The sequence below is a fragment of the Aegilops tauschii genome, chromosome 5 (assembly GCF_002575655.3).
Source record: "Aegilops tauschii subsp. strangulata cultivar AL8/78 chromosome 5, Aet v6.0, whole genome shotgun sequence".
Taxonomy (NCBI): Eukaryota; Viridiplantae; Streptophyta; class Magnoliopsida; order Poales; family Poaceae; genus Aegilops; species Aegilops tauschii.
In genome coordinates, this window is record NC_053039.3 from 392,460,983 (window position 1) to 392,482,581 (window position 21,599).

The window sequence follows — 21,599 nt, forward strand, 5'->3', positions numbered from 1 at the left end:
GGGCACGCCAGGCCCCCCAGGCGCGCCCTGGTGGGTTGTGGCCAGCCTAGCCCACTCCAGTGCCCATCTTTTCGTACTTAAGGTCTTTTGACCTAGAAAAAACAAGGAGAGGACTTTCGGGACAGAGCATCGCCGTCTCAAGGCGGAACTTGGGCAGGTGCACTTTTGCCCTCCAGCGGAGCGATTCTACCGGGGGAACTTCCCTCCCGGAGGGGGAAATCGAAGCCATCGTCATCACCAACAACCCTCTCATCTTTGGGAGGCCAATCTTCATCAACATCTTCAACAGCACCATCTCCTCTCAAACCTAGTTCATCTCTTTTGTTCAATCTTTGTACCGGAACCTCGGATTGGTACATGTGGGTGACTAGTAGTGTTGATTACATCTTGTAGTTGATTACTATATGGTTTATTTGGTGGAAGATTATATGTTCAGATCCATTATGCTATTTAATACCCCTCTGATCTTGAGCATGATATCATTTGTGAGTAGTTACTTTTGTTCTTGAGGTCAGTGGAGAAGTCATGTTGCAAGTAATCATGTGAACTTGATACGTGTTTGATATTTTGATGATATGTATGTTGTGATTCCCTTAGTGGTGTCATGTGAACATCGACTACATGGCACTTCACCATCTTTGGGCCTAGGGGGGTGCATTGTGGAGTAGTTATTAGATGATGGGTTGCTAGAGTGACAGAAGTTTAAACCCTAGTTTATGCACTACTTCGTAAGGGACTGATTTGGATCCATATGTTTAATGATATGGTTAGATTTTATCTTAATACTTTTCTCGTAGTTGCGGATGCTTGCGAGGGGGTTAATCATAAGTGGGAGGTTTGTTCAAGTAAGAACAACACCAAAGCATCGTGCCACCCACATATCAAACTATCAAAGTAGCGAACACGAATCGAACCAACATGATGAAAGTGACTAGATGAAATTCCCGTGTGCCCTCAAGAACACTTTGCTTATTATTAGAGACCATTTTGGCCTGTCCTTTGCCACAAAAGGATTGGGTTACCGTTACTTGCTCGTTACAAATTATCTTGCTTTCAAACTACTTGTTACCAAACAATTTCAGTGCTTGCAGACATCACCTTGCTGAAAACCGCTTGTCATTTCCTTCTGCTCCTCATTGGATTCGACACTCTTACTTATCAAAAGGACAACAATTGATGCCCTATACTTGTGGGTCATCAACGCCTTGTGGCGCCGATCCTCTTCCTGGAGGCTTTGGGTGGACCGTATCCCTCCCGCCTCCTTCTTGAGCTTCGACAAAAGCTGGTATTCCCATGATTTGGGCCTCGAAGATACCCTCGTATCGTACGCCTTCCTGAAGGCGGCGGCTGGGAATTGCTCTAGGTGGTGGAGCGGTTGGTGTCTTGGATTCGAAGCATGGCGGCATTGTATTCCTGCTATATCCTACTTGGTTTTGCACGGCGCATAGTGATGTTCTCTCCAGTCTTCTTCATGGTTGCGCGTCTTTGTTCAACAACTCGCACCCCATGCTTCATTCTGCAGCTGTCGATGATGGTTCTCACCTGGTTGGTCTTCCGTTCTTCCGCCGCCGCCGCCATGAATCCGCATCGGAGCTTGTCGCGCTGCCTTGTAGCGGGCGGATCCGGATGGTTTCGACGCCGATGAGCCTCAGAATCGCCCGAGGGATAGTCGCACCACGGATTTGTGCTGCGGTGAAGAAGGGGTTTGGTCGATTTGCTTTGGTCGGCATCGGAGAAGAAAGGGTGGCTCACTTGATTCTAGCCGGCGGAATTGCATCCGGTAAGGTAAGTTCAATGCATGGGGATTTGTTGATTCATTTCGACTGGCGAGATTTCGGGAAAATCACTGGCCTGCAATTTTTTGTTAAATGGATTGGAGTTCGTCGTCGTCCTCTTTCGGATGATTCCGACATAGAGGAGATGATTTTGGATGACGATGTCGATAACCTACTGTTGAACATTTATTATAATGAAGGCGATTGTTGTATTGTGAATTGCCTTTTGAACCATTTATATTCATATGTTTAATTTATATTATGATTCTATTGGGTTCATATTGCTGATAATCTAGACTTTACAAAGCTCCGTAAAATTTGCGGTACCGCGAGGCCTCCGGCGTGGAACAGATCCTGTAAACTCATCCCACAAATGTTTTGCGAGACGAGTTTACGGGATCTGTTCCGTAGGAGGCCAGCAGTACCGCAATTTTTTTACAGACGGCCCGTAAACGAATTTGCAGGACGGAGATATACCGGACCTGCTAGAGATGCTCTTAGGCCAACTCCAACGCGCGGCCGCAAATGGACGTTCGATTTGTTTGGATTATGTCTATTTGCGTCGGGAAAATGGGCACCGTCCGGCCTCTTTTGTGGATGCGGTTCCAGTGCGTCCAACGCGGCCGCCGCATATGATCCGCCCGGTCGGCAGCCAAATGTAGACATTTTTTAACTCAAAAGAAACATTGCATATAGTTTACAACCAAATAAATCAGATAGTACCATAATAATAAATAGTTTCACAACCGGATAAAAAACACAAAGATTACAACCAATCTTAAATTGTGATGAATACATCAAAAGAAAATGAACTGATACATCTACTGGTTGCCAATGTGATTCCACATTTTCTCAACCAAGTTATTTTGGAGTTGCGTATGAGTATGCCAATCACGCATTTCATGATGAAATTGGGAGAATTGTCCAAACTTTTCGGTTCTTGGTGCTCAGGCACAACATTTTCACCATGATATCCAAACCTTGGTTGTAGATGCTCACGCTCATCCTCCACGATCATGTTGTGCATGATCACACAAACAGTCATCATCTCTCATAGCTTGTCAGTGCTCCATGTCAGTGCAGGGGGTCGAACAATAGCCCATCGAGATTGAAGCACACCAAAAGCATGCTCCACGTCCTTCTTAGCACTCTCTTTGCTTGGGAAAATCTCTATTTCTTCTCTCCTTCCAGATTGAATATTGTCTTCACAAGAGTTGACCACTGAGGATAAATATCATCAGCTAGATAGTATCCCTTGTTGTACTGGTGGCCATTGATCTCAAAGTTGGCCTTTGGGCAGTGGCCTTCTGCAAGCCTTGGGAACACTAGAGAACGCTGAAGCACGTTGATGTCATTATGAGAACCAGCCGTGCCAAAAAAAGAGTGGCATCTCCAAAGATCTTGTGAAGCCACAACCTCTAGTATGGCACTGCAACCTTTCACATGCCCCTTGTACTGCCCCTGCCATGGGAATGGACAGTTTTTTCACTTACAGTGCGTACAACTATGGTGCCAAGCATCCCCGAAAAGCCTCTATCTGCGTAGATCGCCAACAATCTGGCTGTATCTGCGGCATTTGGCTCTCGCGGGTACTCATGGCCAAACACTGCGGCCACAGCCTTGAAGAACCTATACATTGATACGAGACATGTGGACTCACTCATGCGGGAGTACTCATCCACCAGATCACCGGGAATTCCGTATGCAAGCATACAAATAGCCGCAATGCATTTTTGATAAGAGGAGAAGCCAACCTTTCCAAGGGCATCTGCCTTGCACTTGAAATAATTATCATATGCTACCACTCCCTCCCGAATACGATTGAACACATGCCTCGCCATCCAGAAGCGGCATCGGAATAGATGGAGTTTGAAGAGGGGGTTGCTCTCAAAGTAATCGGCGTAGCGCAGGGTATGACCTCTCTCTCTCTCTGGATCATGGCCCGGGACTGAACCCCTGAACCTCGGCTGTTGCGTAGCAATGTGGTCATTGACGACCAATGCAACAACCACAAGCTCCTCATCGCCCGACGACGAATCATCCGATGAACAAATGAGGTTGTGAAAAAAACTCGTCCCCACTATCCATGGTACCTTGGGAGCAAAGTGTCGAACACCTTGCGGTCGTGATGGAGACGCAGCCGGTGAAGAGCAACCCGGCCTCGCCGTACATGCAGCGGCATGTACGAGCGGAGACAAGGGCGGCACGCGGCCTTGCAGCACGAGGCTGACGGTGTTAGGGCCGACGGACATCGCCGGCGGTCGTGTCCTCGCTAGCACCGGCGGTGGCGAAGAAAAACCCACAAACGGCGGCACAAGTCCTCTGAAAAGCGGGAGGGGCGGGGATAGATGCGGTGGGGCTGTTGGGCGACCGGCCTGGATAGCGACGGAGCGGCCGTAAAATGGGTGGCGGTGGCGTAAGGAAGGGGAAAAGGAGTTTGGGTCACCGACAGGCGGGCCAGGGTGAGGATAAGGTCGTGCGTCCCGCCCATCCGTGCCCTGTTCGTTTTGACCCAAACACGGCTTAAAATTATGAGAAAAATAGGTCGAGGTTGGATAAAAACCGGACGCCCATTCATTTACGGTCGCTTATTAGACCGCGATTTGTATCAGTTTTCCAGACGGACGGACAAGGACTGATGAAATAGGGTCGCGCGTTGTAGTTGGCTCGGTTTTCAAAAGACCTCAACTCCGATCGATGTCTGCGTTCCATTTTTCCTCTGCCATGATCACGATCAGGCTGGCGCCCCCGGCGGTACATTGATGGCTACACCGATCGATCCGCGTGCCCCGTACGTACGCCAGATCCAGCTTATGCATATCTTTCTAGTGGAGTCCGGCCCAAGCATTTACGGGTAACAACAGGCAGGCCGCACAGGTGTACACGCCGACGCAGGCGCGCGTGCGTCGTCGGTGGTTGGGGTCCGGCCGGCCCGGTGCGTTCTGCGTGCGCCCGCTCACTCCACGCCGTGACGCACCCAGGTCGGCGGGCGAGCGCGCGCCTTTACACGTCCCGCGGAGCCACAGACGGACGCCGCCGCGGGCGGCGAACCGTGCGGGCGCCTGCCCATGCGCGCCGTCCCCCGGCAAAGTTTGCTGACGGGCGCCGCGGCCGACGACGGCAGTACGTGACACCAGCGCGCGCGCGCGCACGCGCGCGGGGCGTGCGTCGCGTGCCGCACGTATGCCGGAGCCAGCTTTTCTCCGCAGCCGGTGACGCGACAGGCAACACACGGGGACCAAGGCCGGCCGGCCGGTGTCCAAAGCCAAGCCGGCAGCGTGTACGTCACAGGCGGGCCTAGCGCTGGCAGCGGCCGCGCATCCCGTTGGCAGCCGAGAAAATGCGCCCGCGTTGCCCGTTTTATCAGGAGCGACCTGGTTAAAAATGGCCTCTCCGGCACTGAAGTGGAAGTGGACTCATCAGGGAATCGGCGGTGGTGGTGGTTCCGGCTTGTCGTGGTCACCATCCGGAACGGCTTCTAGATCGACCGTGACGTGCAGCCTTTTTTCTCCTCTCTATCTATCTAATATCCATCTCTGCGTCTTCTTCGACTACGTGACGGATTCTCGTGCGCGGAAACGGAACTTTCGCTTGGGCGATTACGCTAGCCACAGGCTACTATAGCAGTGGGTGGTGACGTCCAGGACACCTCTTACTGCTAAGGTCCTGCCCCGGAGATATATTCAGGATATATATATAGAGAGATATTGCATGGGTCAACAATTTCTGCCAGCATCACTCGTGGTGCGATGGCTGACGGCCGTTCAATCTGTTCATCATCTTTGCATAGGTGAGCAGTCGATAGTAGAGGTGGACCGACGGAACGGAACGGGGGCAGACCGGTCAGCAGTACTGGACTGCTGGGGATGGAGAGCGCTTTCTGGATCCAGCAAAACAAATATCTATCCCGGCCACAGTACAGGCGAGATCTGAATCATGAAGAAGAAACCAGCGACCGATCCCTGCCAGGCGCCAGCTGCCAAGTTTCATACTGGAGGTGCGTGGCTTCTGTAAGTAGTAAATTCGCAGTTGGAAGGGACGCCAAAAGTGCTGGCGATGCCAGGCTTGCAAGCCGAACGCACAGCTTTCCGCACTCTGTAGCCAGCAGCAGCCCAGCAGCAGAAGCAATCGAGCTCCCTGTCAAGTTAAAAATAGTGGCCGTCTCCTCGACCGGTCAAAAGACCCGGGAGATCGGAGTCGGACCGCATCATTCGGCCCGGCCCGGAGATCGCGCCTTTGCGGCCACATGCCGCTCGCGTGCTTTGCATGCGACACCGAAAGCAACGGATGTTACTTCAGATCCACCGGCGGATTAACAATACTCAAATACTTAAACTGACGACTGAATCATACTGCCACGGCCTACGGACGGACGGAGCATCGTGATCGGCGAACCCGCCGTAGGGGGAGGAGGAGGAATATACTATCCTCAGAATATGCGCTGCGTGCACCGATCCCGACGGACGACGACGCGGGCAGTGGCCAGTGGCCAGTGGGAGGCAGTGCAGTACACGCCCCCGTCGACATGTCCAGGGACGGAGCCGCACGATAAAAGAACAGAACAGAACAGTGTCCCCGTCCACGTCCAACAGGATGCGACGCCGACGCGACGCACGCTTGTTGAGCAGCCAGCACGCACCCAGATCGGGACGCGACGCGAGGCGGGGCGGGGACCGACGCGACGTAGTAGGCTCGGGTCGGTCCGAGGTACGTGCCCACGCCACGCGCGGGCCGGTGCGGGGGTGGGGGCGCGCGCGCCAGCAACCTTCTCTCGGCCGGTCGCGTCTCGATTTGACCCGCCCGCCGCGCCGGGCCGCCGGGCCGGCCGGGAACCGGCGGAAAACGGTAGGGAAAAAGAGGCGGGTGCGGGGCCGGGGACGGGGCGCCTAATCCGTTGTCTCTATCGCGTAAACTCCATGGATCTCGGGCCGGCGCCGATCTACTACTGTGGGGTGGCGTAGGGACGATGGAGTCATCGCTCCGCCAATGCGGCTCGCGTATTCTTTCTTTCTTTCTTTCCCTGGTTGCGCCAGCATCGCGAACTGCCCCGGAGGCCCCGGTCAAAAGAGGGAAACGCATCCGGGTCCGCGGAGATCTACCGCGCCTTTACGGTACAGTGACGCCGGATCTACCGTGCGCGCCGTCGAGTGCCTACCTACCAGTTGCGGTAGATAACACGGGTCGTGAGACCCGCTCGTACAGACGCGCCCGATACGCGTTCAAATAATCGGATCAGTATTGTTTTACTCCAGATAAAAAAACTGGGTTTATCCCGAGTTTTCAGGTTTTCGGGACGTTTTTCATTGTGGACCAGAGACTCCTCTGGATTTCAACGTGGCACGCATGATGAAAATAGCGGTCCATAGGCCCAGACCCGTCTAGTCTAGCAAGGAGTAGGCTGCCAGGAAGTTTCCCCTGTGCATCGGGGCCCACAGCTAGCTCTACAGCAGCAACCAACAAAAAACAGCCTGTGCTATATACCACAATCGTCACCGTATAATGAGAAAAATCTTGGAATATCTTGCAAAAATGGCCATCATTTATTTGCTTGCGCCAAGGAAATCCAGCAATCAATTTTTCCTCCTTCGGCGAATCATGGTCTAAAATAGCAGCGGAAAAGAGGGAGTGCTTTACCATCCTTTTTCCAGCAACAAATTAATGGCACGGTCTAAAATTGGAAGAAGTTAAACGAGTTCCATCAACGGGGTTCCCATGCCAGGAAGAATATAAATGGGTGCCAGTAGTGCATATTCAATCTTGGGAAGAAGATAAATGAGTCATAGCAATGCAATCTCAATACAAATCCATGCATTATATAGTGCATATCTTTTAGCCAAAAATTAATGACATATTTCAATTTTAGGAAGAAATTAAATGGGTACTAACACTGTTAGTATTTCAATACCAGGAAGATGATAGATGTGTATTAGTTTCCCAAATCTTGTGATTAAACTTTAGGTGTTGCTCATATTTCTGGAATCCTTTTACGCAGAATGTTAATGAAATGTTTTAATTTTAGATACGGAGTAGATCATAAATGCATTTATATCCTCTCTATAATTACAAAAATGTTCCAAATATACAAGCAACACCATACTTATCAAGATTTTTTCTTTAACCATAAGATTTGGAAATTTAGTGTGCATTCATCGTCTTCCTACTATTGAATTAATAGTGTTAATGCCCGTTTAATTTATTTCTAAATTTGAAATATGCCATTAATTTTTTGCAAAAAAAAACAAAATTATGGGTGAATAGGTTTATATTTTTATTTAATTGAAATATTTGGAAAATATTATGCATTAAAAAGTCAGAATTAATGAATTTTTTTTCTCGAAAACGCGTGATTAAAGGAGTACATGATTTGTGGTCCCCAATATTTTCAGAAATTGCTACCTAGTGGGTCGGGTTGCCCTAGAAGCTTCCAAACACAATAGAAAAAATAGGGCGTGACACAACTTTAACATGTATAACCCTAAAACATAACAAAATGCATATACACCCTTGATTTATTTTTTACAAAAAACCCTTGAAATTTTGCAATGTCCTCCTCCAGGGAAGTTGATGGTGTCAACGTAAAATGACTTAATATATGGCGGTAATCCTCGAATGATCCGCCATGCCTACCATCGGTAACACAAGGAGAGGGCCTTTGATTCATGTCGGCTAAGGAGGGACTCCACTGAGATCAACGTTGTTGCCACATAACACCACAGTCCTATTGGACTGCGATCCTAAGGAAGCTAGGAACATATGATGTACTTTCGACCTTGGGTCTGCAGTAACACCAACGAGCATAACCTACACTTTGCGTCAATAATCTTATATTCTTACGGAGGGAGTATATAGTAACCCTTTAGAAAATGGAAGCAAGTGACAATTTTGGGGGGGGGGACTTGCAACACAAAAGGATAACATGACGAGTGAAGGGAGATGAAATGTGGGGTCAATGCGAAGATTATTGACCCAATGTGCCACAAGGAAAGTATATACAAGCACATACAGGATAAATCACTAACGAACCTCGCAATAACGTTGATCCAATCTTTCCACCTATAACATGGCAATGAACATTAGGGAAGGAGTTTGATGGGTGCAAACCTACAGTAGAGGATACTCGATAGGAGGAAGCATGTAGATCTACTACTATATAACTGCAACACTGCACAATGTTGGGAGTCGGGAATTTGAACTACCTCGCGGCGAGCGTTGAGCCATTAAAGAGTGAGGAAGGGTATGCGGAGAACAGATTGGTGTCGTCTCTTGTTGTGGGATCTGAAGTCTCATGCCGTTGTTTATAGAACCTCTCTCACGCGCTAGTTACCGTCACATGGGTGTGCGTGTCACACACGTGATCGTAAAAAACCCAACAATTAAAGTTTAAGATCACCAGACTTATGCAACACTCGGAATAGTAGAATTTTTTAGAATTCAATTCGTATATCCAAGAATGAAATGTTCCCGATCCATGCGATCACGGTCCTATATTTGGAAGAGTTTTGGTGTAGCCTTATTTGGGGAGGAAACAGATTGTCGGGGATAATTACGAAGCCTGGTTATGGATATCTCTTGAGAGATGTAGCTCCCATGTTAAATGCTAGTGAAGCAATCTCGCTCTTTGGATCAACATACTTTGACGGTTGAGACCGGATAGATGTTTAGAACTAAATGCACTTGGTGGCAAACAAAGCAACGTGGATGCAGGATTGGAGATATGTATGGGTAAGATGGATTGGATTCTTCGCTCTTCGTGCTTTTAGAGGGGTGGTGGATGATAGGCCACTCTCATGGACGAGACGATTAGATGACATGTGGACCACTTCGATATTTCCATTATTTCGTCCACTATGTCATTATGTTTTCTTTTTTCTATTATCTTTCACCCCTGAATTCAATGTACACGTATTCCATGGATGTCGTGAGACGAAGATATCCCTTAGGTTTGTGTTATACAAAGTCGAGTCGAACACAAACACCTGGATGTAACATTATAATTTTTGCACCATGACTCAACTACCATATTATGCATGCATAACTAACATTGTTGTTTTCCGAAAATGCAATTTCTTAGATAACAAGTTTGAATTGCTTATACAACATACCATCTCACTATATCTGATAGCGCAAAAGAAAAAACCTTCTAAGAACATCGTTGTCTTCCAAATACTCAGAATGACACGTGTTGCAAACAGGCAAGGGGAGGGGGTGCAGGAAAAGAATAGGAGAAGCACGAGACCATGTGGTCGGCATGATGCCCTTTTAAATTCAAATTTGAGAGTAACCATTGGTTAGATTCGCGTGCTTAACTAGTGGTTATTGGTTTTTCGAAAGTATCTTCATTTGAGCAAGTGAGCGGTCATCTTATGAAAATGCGTTCGTTGTGGCTTGGAAGTCGAGCCATCTTACTCTATCGATAACAGAAAAGAGACCGTTCTACACACACCAGTAGGATCCAGAATACTCAGCACCATCATGGGCTCCGAAACTTCTTTTGTTGTATCTTGGATGATGTGCCATCGTACTCTATCGATACCGCCAAATGGACTCTTCTACACACTCCGTTGGGCTCCAAAATACTTAGGACCGACATGGGCTCCAAAGCAGGCCGAAAGAGGAAATGAGGGGAAGGCGTGGAAACCGAGTAGAAGAAGCGCGCGACCACGTGGCAGGCATTGATGACTTTTCAAATTCAAATTAAAAAGTAACCGTTGATTAAATTCGCGCGCTTAACTTATGAAAATGCAACCATTTATAGTAGAAACTTTCCTGTGGCTTGGATGATGTATCATCTTACTATGTATGATAAAGTAAAAAACAACGACCTTCTAAGAACACTGTTGGACTCCGAAATCCCCAAAACCTACATGACCTGCTAACAAGCCGAAAGAGGAAACGATGGGAAGGCGCGGGAAAGGAGTTCGAGAAGCGCGGGACCACGTGGCGAACGTTGGTGAGTTTCCAAATTCAAATCAGGGGTAACCGTTGATTACATTCGCGCGCTTATCTAACGGTCATCCTTTTTTTATATTGCAATTTCTTCCGACCATATGCTAACGATCATCTTTTCAAAGGCTTTTATCATAGCTCTGGACGATGTATCATCTTACATTATTTGATACTTCAAAAGGGATGATCTTCTAAGAACACCTCTATAGTCCAAATACCTAACACCGACACATGCTTCAGAAAAAGGCGAAAGAGGAAATGGGGGGAATGTGGGGGAAGGAATAGGGGGTGAGACAACGTGGCATGCATTTGTGACCCTTTAAAATTAAGAGTAATCGTTGATTGACTTCCCGCGGTTAACCAACAGTCGTCATTTTTTAAATGGACCATCTCTTAAAAAACTTTTATCATGGCATGGACATGTATGGTATTACTCTGCCTAATAATGCAAAAGAAAAGAACTCCTAAGAATACCGATGGAATCCGGAATACCTAGCATGGTAGCACCTGTACGGGCTATCAAACCAGCCGAACGAGGAAATGAGTGGACGTCGCGATAAATAATAGGAGAAGCACGGGGCTACATGGCGGGAGTTTGCCACCTTTTTCAAACTTAAGAGTAACCGTTGATTGGATTCGCGCGCTTAACCAACGGTCGTCGTTTTTCAAAATTTTGAAAATGACCATCTCTTTAAAAACCTTTTATCATAAACGGGACGCGTATCATCCTACTCCGGGATAACCCAAAAGGGATGATCTTCTAAGAATATCGATGGAGTCTCAAGTACCTAGCACCAAAAGAGGAAACGAGCGGAAAGCGCGGGAAAAGAGTATGAGAAGTGCGTAACCACGTGGCGGGCGTTTGCGGCCCCTCGAACTCAAGACCCACCGTCGATTGGATTCGCGCGCTTAACCAACGGTAGTCGAATCGTTTTTCAAAAATTCAAATTTCTTTTGATGAGCATAACCTAAAAGACCACCTCCTCACAAAACCCTACCACTCCTTGGATGGCACTGCCATCTTTGCTCTACCCTACTGTACAACATAATTATATACAAGTAGGCTCCTCGAAATACACCTAAGGATTTCACATTTATGCAGGGAGACCTCCCCGCAAGTTTACGAGGAGGACCCCGCAGAGCACACGGTATCGCGAGAGGAGGCCGTGTGAAGCCAGCCAGAGGCCAGAGTTTGTTTCCAACAAAACCAAAAAAAAGACCCGTAGGGGAGGCAGTTTGTTGGCGGATCGGGTCCATATCCGAACCACTTTTCGGCTGGCCGCAGGCAGCAGGCCGCACCACGCCTCCTCCTGCCTCCGTCTCTCACTACAAGTAGCCGCGGCCAGCGCCCGCAGGAAGAGAGAGATCTGAGCAGGAGAGTCGAGTCCTCGGAATAAATCACGCCAAAACCCAACCCAACAGAAACACACAGAACGGAGGCCGACGCCGCGAGAGAGGGACACAGATCCGTCTCGCCGACCGATCGCGCACGCGCCCGGATCGATCTCGCTCGTCCCGTCCCGCCGCGCCCGGAGCGGAGCGGGGTCGACGGCGGAGGAGAGGTGCTGCCCGGATCCGCGGCCTGAGTTGTAAGTGCCTCCCCTGCTTCGAGATCTTCTGCCTTTTGTTTTTGTCAATCTATCTGTGCGTGATGGGGCCTCGGTTTCGTGCCGGGTTTCGTTCGTCGTTGGCGGATTGCGTGTTTGATCTGTGATCCGGGCGAGGCGGGGGCTGACGGGGCGGCGTTGTTTCTGGCTCTGGCGTGCAGGATCGGGGCGTGATCCGCGGTTGTGCGGCAATGACGGCCGAGGGGACGGCGCGCGGCGGCGCCGGCGAGGCGCCCAAGGCGGAATTGGCGGCGGCCAAGGCGGTCTCCCCGACCGGGGAGGAGCGCGAGGGGGTGGGCGGCCCCTTCGTGATCGTCAACGGCGACTCCGACGGCCACTCGGACCCGGGCTCGGACACGGGCGCCGGGGCCGAGCCGGATTCCCGCCCGGAGGAGGAGGATCTGCCCCGGGCCAATGCAGCCCCGGCTGCTGACGCGGGCGGAGACCACCCCACCGCCGGTGGGGAATTGGCCGCTCCCGACGGCGCTGTCGGCCTTCCATCCTCCAACGGGCATGCTAGCCCCGCTCCGGTGGAGTCTGAGGCTGATGGCGTGGGCGAAGTAGAAGGTGAGGGAAGCCACAATTCTGAAGCTGGACCGAGGGACCAGGGCACTGCTGCCGCTGGAGAGCTTGATGGTCAAGATGCAGCAACAGAACTTAAGATTGACCATGCTGACGCTGGTGATGATTCTGCTCCACCTGCCGTGGAATCCGTGCTTAATGTCAAGGATGGAGAAAGTGAAAAAGGTGCTGCCACTGAGGTTGTTGCTCCTGAAGAACAGCAGGATGAAGAGAAGAATGCTCCAGCGGAGAGTGGTTCAGATAACCCCGCCACACATGCTGAGTCTGGTTCCATTGTCTTGGATTCTGAGGGCAGTGGCGAGCAGAGCAAAGGAGAAGAGATTGCTGCTGAGATCATGGAGCCAGGTACAGATGGATCAGGTATCTCGGGGGTGACTGAACAGCATGATGCTGACACAAGTGTGACTGCCACTGATCCTGTGATTCACGTTGATGAGGGCAAACATGAGCATGCTGCAGTCACAGAGCTGGTGGAGCAGGATGGGAGCAACGGGCATGACCATGTTGAGCAGATTGCTGATTCTGGCACATCTGCTCCTGAGATAGAAGCTGATGGGAGCAAAGGGCAGCAAGTAGAAGCACTGACGACTGAGCCTGAAGTATTGGATGGAGGCGATTGTGAAGCGGCTTCTAAGGGACCTTCAGAAGAGGAAGTTGTTGCAAACGGGCTTGGCTGTGCCAAGGACACTGCTGACACTTCTTTGGAGCTTGAGGGAGAGAGCGAAGTTGCCTATGGTGTGGTTGAAGTGGAGGACGTAGTAGGAAAGGATGGTGAGGGGGATTTGCATGATGGTCATATGGTTGTTGTCCCCTCATCTGACGAGGAAGCAAAACCTCCCGCAAAGGAGGGTACAAATGAGGCCATTCCTGCTGAAGTTGTGAAGGAGGGAATAAGCGAACAAATTGTGCAAGATAATGAATCCGTTGAGGATGATGTCTCTTCTGTCACACATCAGTCAGTAAATTCAGAAGCTCCAGTTGTTGAACCTAAGGGGGATCACATACTCCAGGTAGAAGATGCCGCAGGTGATGGAAACACTGCAGTTTCTGATGTGAAGGCTGTCATGTTGGAAATGAACACAGCAGATAGCGTTCAAACACCAGATATCAAGTGTGCATCTGAAGACAGGAGTGTACCATTGCATGCGAATTCGTCTGACCAAGTTGAGGAGGAGGTAAACAAAGAAGTGTCCCCTGAGGACGCACATTTAGCCCAGAATGAGCAGTTGGAATTACCTGGCACTGGTGCAGCTGCAGCTGATAAAAGTGACAATGCTGTGGTAGAGGCAGAACCAGGTAAAGAGATGGAGGTTGTTGAAGACGTTGCGTTGCATGCGGCTGCAGCATCTACTTTCCATAATGAGCCAAGGTCCATTGATTTCATTGATAACAATTACGTAAAACCGGATACTGAGTTGGAAAGTTGTGATCATGTACAAGCAGAGGAGTGTAATTCTGATGAAATATCTAGCACCGCTGTCGATGAAGTTATATCTGGTGTTTCCATGGATCATGGAACTGCTGTGACAGATGACGCTGAACTCAGATATGATACAGGAGGTGCATCTCTTAGCGAAACTGCTGTTGATCAAGGTGAAGCTGTCGCATTGACTGATAATAAAGCTTCTGTTGTAGATGAAGTTAAACCCTCTTCTGCCCCAGGAAGTGAATCTGGTGATGTTTCGCAAATAGGCGAATCACGTGATTTGGTTACAGATTGCCAATCTAATAATGACCAGCCGGACATTCTTGACGCATCAACTACGCGCGAAGAGCTAGTTTCTCTGACTGAATATCCTTGCCTGCCAGTTGTTTCATTGGAATCTGGAGTTAAGGCTCCTCATACGGACAAGGCGACCGCCACGTCAGATGAGACATCCAAAGATACTGAAAATATAAATGCATGCAATATATCTTCTACTGAGGTTGAAACCAAATCTTTGGAAGGTATGCATTATTTTTGTTTGGCTATACTATTAGTTTTTCAAATTTATATATTTTCTCCTTGAAGTTAGTGCTGAATATAGTTTGTGAAAGTACAAATGCTGACCCTAGTTATTGCATAACAGTAGTGGAACCTTCATCTGTTGACGGGGTAGTTCCAGTGGAACATGAGAATGATGATGAACATGCACACAAAGGCAAGGAGAAGATTGCTGAGGACTCCAGTGAGTCGCCTGTTGAACAGCCTGTTGATCTTGAGAGTGACAAGGGAAATATACAGCTCATGAGGCCACACAAGTTCTTCATCGTAAAGGTTCCTAAACTTGCGGGCGATGATGTCTGGGCAAAGGTACAAGATGCTCAAGTTCATCTGGATCGCCTGACTCAGGAAAGAGATGCAATTAATGCTCGCAAGAAAAAGCAAAAGGTAACAGGCCTCCAAATGTTCAAGTCCCCTTTTCCTTCCTTAGCATGTTTCTGACTTTTGTATTTATATATTGCAGGCTGCCTTTGACGAGTATCGGGAAAAGTTAGAGGCAGCACGGAAAGAAGAGGGTGAAGCGAGAGCTGCACATGCTGGCAAGAGGAATGTTCTTGATGGTGTACGGTCAACTATTGGGAAGTTGAATCAAGCAACTTCAGTTGAAGAAATTGATGAGTTGGTAAGAATTCTGTGCTGGTGTATTGACCTTATTACCATTTCTCATGTTATATTATTGCGATTTTTGATCTGCCATCTTATGTTCAAAATTCTGATGATTTAGATCGTGAGGAAACAGAGGACTATGGAACATGAAACAATTTCTTTGAAAGAAGAGAAGCTATTCATTAAAGAGATTAATGATCTGAAAGCCCAAAGGAAGCAAGCGTGCTCCAATATGGGCTCAGAGGCTGAAATGAGTGAAGCATTCCATCAAAAGGATCACATTCATGAGCAACATAAGGTATTTTCTTAAGCCACACCTTATTCTTTTCAATTCATATTTCATTAATTTTTGTACTGACCTATGTTCTTTTCTCTAGACTTTGAAGAAGGAAGCAGATTTACTTTTCAAAAATCTGAAGTCCCTTGAGGAGAACAGAAAAAAGATTCAAAAATCTTTCGAGGATGAAAGAGCTGCTCTCAGAAAGTTAAATGATGACTTGTATGCTGCCAATGAACTACGTCAACAGGCCTACGAGAATTGGGTTGAGCTGAGAGGGGAACCGGGCAAGAAGGTGAGAAGCTTCTTGTAGGCTTGTAGTGTTCATTCTGTAGTGCAATATTTTAATGCTAAATAAACAAAGTCAACATGGCGTTATAGATTATTATTTAGGAGAAATACTACTGTGCTAGTGACTAATAATGCAGAGTCTATTCTGTAGTATTTCTGGTTAGCTTTGTAAGAAACTGAAAATCCTTGTCACGGCAGAACAAGTACTTCTTCATGTACAAGAAGGACCGCGATGCTGCGGGCAAGCTCTTATCAAGTGGTGACATTGATGGACTTCAGTCATATTGTAATAATCAGGTAAATCAGACAACCCCCTCTCTGTTATTATCTTAGTTATGCATTTGGTAGGATGGATATTTGGCCTTGGTTTTGATGTTTCAATTGCTTGAGCTGGTCAACTTACAAGCGCTTTTGAGCCAATTGGCCAACAGAACAGATACAATCCACTAGCATTTGCAATTTTTAATCTCTGTACAAAACATGGGTTGAATGTACTAGCCTACTAGTGTTATGATCTACCTTTGGCTGAGAAGTTCCTACAACTAAGTACTATGCTAATTCGTCATATTCATAGTCCCTCCTATGACTGATCAGTACTAAATTGTTATTAAACTATGACAGTTGTTTTTTCTTGATCCTCTCATATAATCTGATGATATTTTACTTTGATCAGTAATTCACTAATTTTTGAACGTTCTTCCTCTTTCAGGTTGAGGGTTTTATGGAGATGTGGAACAAAGATGATGACTTCCGCAGGCTGTACGTTGAAGCAAACCAGATTAGCACTCTGAGGAGATTAGGTACCCATGATGGAAGATCACTTGGTCCTGATGAGGAGCCTCCCGTCATTCCCAGTAACAATTACAGTAGAAGACCCAACAATCCATCTCAACTCACTGTTTCAAGCCCAAACGTTCCCATTACAACTAAAGAAGCAGCACCTGAAAAGTCTACTGCAGTTGTTGTCCCTGTAGAAGAGGATTCCTTTCCTGTTTTACCACCAACCCAGACCCATAAGCAGGCCAAACCAAAGGCAGCTGGTAGTGGTTCATCCCAGAAAGAAATAACCCCAGCTCCAGAGGTGGTAGATGTCAAACAGATTGAAAAGGAAAAGGCTCGTCTGGCGGAGGAGTTGGAGTTAGCAAGGAAGGCGGAGGAGTTGGCACGCAAGGAGGAGGAACTAAGAGCGCAGAGGGCTGCAGCTGAAAAGGAACGACTCCGCTTGGAGCAAATAGCGAAAGCTAAGGAAGCTGAGGAAAGAAAGAAAAAGAAGGCAGAGAAGGCTCAGGAAAGGGCGGAGTTCAAAGCGCGCAAGGAAGCTGAGATGAAGGAAAAGGTATGTTTCCACAATTTTCTGCCTTCATGTTAGAGCCTGATTTCTTCTTGTTACACTACTGCCCACACAACAAATTATTAATTCTCTTGCCAAACATCTGCAGAAGAAAGCAAAGAAGTCTAAAAAGGTTGGCACTACACCAGCAGACTTAGCAAGTGGCCAGACCAACTCTGCAGCTATACCTGCAGCAGACACTGAGAGCAACACACCCGAAAATGGCAAGGATCCTGAGGTTCCTCAACCACAACCCATAATCATAAAGAGGATCCCTAAACCAATTGTGAGGCAGCTGCAGCCCATGCCTGCTCCCCTGCGTAACAAGTTCAAAAGGAGAACGCGGCAGTACATCTTCATCGGAGTCGCAGTTGCCCTAGCTGTCGTCGCGTTGATCCTGGCCGGCAGAACCTTAGACCTCCCTGGTCTAAGTTCTATTCGCTTCTGAATTAGTTAGTACTACCCCCTATGGATGGCGAGGCGTTCTGCGCACATATTCTTGATCCACAGCCGTAGGGAGGTGGAGGTGTCTTCTGATACAGGCCGGCATAGTTGTTTTGCGGGAAACTTGGGTGCTCTGGCTAGACATGGCTTATTTTTTCTGTTTGAACCGTGGATGTTGTTTTACTGTACCTATTTACCTCATAGATCGTGTTGTGAGTGCATTGTGGTAGACTTATCAGATGGTGGCGACATATATTCGTTAAAGTGAACATATAATAATCTATATAGATTTATTTTGGACATATGTCTTGTGGCCTGGTGGTTATGGTTATCTGTTGTTATACCTCCGTGTTTTATATTACTGCATGTTATGGTTATCTGTGTTATACCTCTGTGTTTTATATTATTACTGCATCATGTTCAGTTGGTGTTCACTCACATTTTGCTGGAATCACATGCTCCTTGGTAGCCGGAGAAACCATCATGGAGATTGGAAATAAGGTGAGTTTCCCTTACTCCTTTATATAGAACCCTATTTGATTCAAAAAGATTTTCAGAGAACTTTTGGAGTATCAAAACCTTTAGCAATTTTTCTTATACATGTTTTTTGATTGGTAGGATTGATTCTTTTAAAAAGTTCCCTAGGCTTTGTTCGGTTACCCCGCAAGGAGATTGTGGTAGACTTATCCCTGCCAACCGAACAGGGCCAAAAGGTTCTTTTGCACTCAGTAGGGTATTTAGCATCTACTCAAACCTCTTCTTGGAAGAAAATCTTTTGTTTTTTCTCAAACTACATTTCATAGGCAATTTAGTATCCATTCAATCCTATAAGTTAGAAAAATAAGAGTATCCATTCAAACTTTTTAGAAAAGTTCTCTGTTTTTCCTCAAACAAACCAAAAGGCCCTGACATACATTTACGAGGTACACTTTTGCAAAGATAAACATCACTCGCCATCAGACACATACACATTATGGTTTAGCCTCTTGATTCATCTGAAGCTTCTGCCTCTGCTCCTGCCGATGTTCTCCACGAAGCCCTCCCCGATGCCCTCGCCGATGCCCTCGATGAGGCCGCCGATGACGCTGAAGAGTGCGTTGATGGTGACCTTGGCCACGGCGACGAGCGGGTTGCTCTTCTCCGGCGGCACCACGCCGTGCTCGTACAGCCCGTTCACCATGTCCTTGGCGCACTTGGCGTGGAGGTAGTACCCGCACGGCATGCACTGGTAGACGCGCCCCGACCGCCGCCTCCGGCACACCTGGCACACGAAGCTCGTGGCCACGCCCGCGCCGGCGTCCGGCGCCAGCAGCAGCGGGTGGCCGTGCGCCGGCAGCTCCATCCGGCGCGTCATGGCCGCGCAGCACGGGTGCACGTCGAAGCTGCAGCACGCGCACCGGAACGAGAAGCCCTTCACCGGCTTGCCGCAGATGTCGCACTTGCACCGGAGGAACCCGCCTGATCAAAACGCATGCATCTTCATCGTGAGTAGAGGCGGCGTGCCTGCGTGTGTGCTCGGTGTGTGATGACTGATGAGTCGTCGCCATTACCTGGCTTCTCGAAGAAGAGGAGGTGCTGGTGCTTGGGGTGGAAGGGGTGGTCGTGGAGGGAGGGGGGAGCCATGGCGCAGAACTCGTGCAGCTGGAAGCCGCAGATCTGGCACATGAACCGCTTGCCGGCGCCGTACTCCTTGCAGCCCATGCAGAGGAACAGGTACGGGAAGTCGAACCGCGCCAGCCGGTGCTCCGGGTGGCTGAAATGCACCATCTCGCCGTCGCCGCCATCGCCGCCGTGCTCTGGCTCGTGCTGCTGCGGTTGGCTCTGGCTCGCCTCAGGGAGAGCGCCATCTTCCGCCGGCAGCTTGCCGCTGAGGTTTCTCGGGTTCATGGACACGCACCTGCTCATGCCGCTCCCTCCAGAGTACATGAATATTTTGGGCATTGTGCCTGAGGCCATATATGGAAGGCTCCTGAAAGCTTGAGCAGGAAGGCCTCCTCTCCATGGACCATGGCGTTGCTGTCACAGCAAAACTAATGGTTAATTCGGCCCATTCGTCCACAGCTAGCAGTGCTGCTGCTGTGCTGCAGGAGCAGCAGCCTTGTTACACGATGCGGTAAAGCCAGCCAGGTTCTGATGCTTGTGTGAGGGACAAGTCTTATCTCCTGTGATTGACTGACCGAGGAAGTTACAGCATCAAGAAATCTCGTTTTGCTTTCGCAGCATCTAGTTCCTGATCGGGGTTCAGAGTGCCAACCAGGCTATGTATGTGAGCTCAGAAACTACCGGTGGAGTAACCAGACGTGAAAAGATCTTCCTGTGCCTGACAACTCTGATGACAACTCTGATGAACCAGACATGCACTTCTACCTCATTTCCTTTTCACAGACTTGAAGTTTGATATTTTCTGTTATTCATATTTTATTTCACTAAAGTATAAACGGAATGAAAACATGGAAATGGAAACAGAAATTCTTGGGACGGAAGCAGAATCGGAAATGAGAACGGAACCGAATGATGTTTTTTCCGATAAAACTCTTGGAAACAAAATTTCAATATCCTCAAATGCGGGAATTTCCGTCTATCTTCTTTCTGTTCTAGCCTGCCCAACCTATCTCCTTACTCTCGTGATTCTTTGCCCCTGGCCCCCCCCCCCCCCCCCCCCACCTCCCTCATGGGCGCACAATTGAACAACTCTTACTCTCGTGATTCTCGCCTCACACCCCCCCCCCCCCCCCCCACACACACCTCCCACTTTCATCTTCCACCTCTGCTTATGGGCGCACAATTGAACAAGTTTGTTGGTTTCGTTTTTCTATATGATTCTAGTGGTTTTTGAGTTCCGACAAACTTCATTTTTGTATCCGTGTCTACGTTGCACGGTGTTCGCTTTGTATCAGTTTCTAGCAATAACTGCTCATTGGTGGGTGATGAATCTGGTTGCTAGTCTGTTCAAGTGGGGATGGTGTGGCAGCGGCATCCCTATGGTGGACTTGTGTCCTCGGGTGTGGAGCTCGGGAGGTGGTGGTACAGGAGTGGATGCAGATTATGATCTGTGTCGACGACAACTGAAAGACGGTGGTTCATGTGCTGGGTTCGTGGTTGGCGGCTGACATGTATAGTTTCCTCCTTTGACATCGTCGTCAAGCGGGGATGCTAGATCTAAAGTTCGATGGCGTATCCGGAGTGCTTCCCTGACCAGAGTCTTTCAACAGCAGCTGCTTCACCTTTGTTAAGCTACTTTGAAGGTCCGAAAAGCCGCATATCAGTGATGGAGCTGCGTCGAGTTTGTGTGAAGAGGTGACCCGTCACATTTTTTTGGTGGCTGTTGCGGTGGTGCCGGAGTCAGGTGACGGGAGTTGACGTAAAGCTCAAGGGATTCTTTGCTCATGATAGTATTTTGTCTTATTGGCTGGTGGTCCTTTGTGCAAAGACTAGAGTTTTATTGTCCTTTCAGTTTTTCCAGGTTGATGTTTTATCGTGGCTTGTAACTTGATATTTATTATATGAATGAGACCCATATTACCAGACAAAAAATATATTTGTTTCCGCTTTTAGAAGATACGCAAGCAAATGAGGCAGCACCTAGCTCCGCAAGTTTTCTACTCCGTTTCACCCCTTTCCATAATTATCCGCTCAACACCGACATCTTGTGTACCTAAAAGAGGTAATATCACAGGTGGTGCTTAAACTTGCCACCAATGTTCACTTTAGTGCCTGAAGTTGAAAAATACACCGAACTGGTTTCAAAACTTGGCAC

At 48.4% G+C, this 21,599-nt stretch overlaps 2 protein-coding genes across 2 annotated transcripts; one reads left to right on the top strand and one right to left on the bottom strand.

Annotated features, from left to right (window-relative positions):
• Positions 1–12,055: 12,055 nt before the first annotated feature.
• On the top strand, positions 12,056–18,146 carry LOC109752374 (uncharacterized). Its single transcript, XM_020311266.3, has 9 exons — positions 12,056–12,310; positions 12,490–14,857; positions 14,980–15,281; positions 15,358–15,516; positions 15,619–15,798; positions 15,878–16,072; positions 16,267–16,365; positions 16,778–17,404; positions 17,508–18,146. The coding sequence occupies exons 2-9, from the start codon at positions 12,520–12,522 to the stop codon at positions 17,844–17,846; spliced, it is 4,239 nt and encodes a 1,412-aa protein (XP_020166855.1). The 5' UTR covers positions 12,056–12,310; positions 12,490–12,519; the 3' UTR covers positions 17,847–18,146.
• A 587-nt stretch (positions 18,147–18,733) lies between these two features.
• On the bottom strand, positions 18,734–19,873 carry LOC109752376 (uncharacterized). The gene is made up of 2 exons (XM_020311268.4): positions 19,393–19,873; positions 18,734–19,300 (listed from the first exon to the last, which is right to left on the bottom strand). Exons 1-2 carry the CDS (start codon positions 19,796–19,798, stop codon positions 18,834–18,836), a joined length of 873 nt encoding a protein of 290 aa, XP_020166857.2. The 5' UTR covers positions 19,799–19,873; the 3' UTR covers positions 18,734–18,833.
• Between the last annotated feature and the right edge of the window lie 1,726 nt (positions 19,874–21,599).

Excerpts from the sequence above, each read along its gene's own strand:
- LOC109752374 (XM_020311266.3), top strand. The coding sequence starts at position 12,520 with ATGACGGCCGAGGGGACGGCGCGCGGCGGCGCCGGCGAGGCGCCCAAG. Across the intron at positions 16,073-16,266 it reads GAGGGGAACCGGGCAAGAAG|AACAAGTACTTCTTCATGTA; the intron begins GTGAGAAGCTTC and ends TTGTCACGGCAG. Across the intron at positions 17,405-17,507 it reads AAGCTGAGATGAAGGAAAAG|AAGAAAGCAAAGAAGTCTAA; the intron begins GTATGTTTCCAC and ends AAACATCTGCAG.
- LOC109752376 (XM_020311268.4), bottom strand. The coding sequence starts at position 19,798 with ATGGCCTCAGGCACAATGCCCAAAATATTCATGTACTCTGGAGGGAGC. Across the intron at positions 19,301-19,392 it reads CCTCTTCTTCGAGAAGCCAG|GCGGGTTCCTCCGGTGCAAG; the intron begins GTAATGGCGACG and ends CGTTTTGATCAG.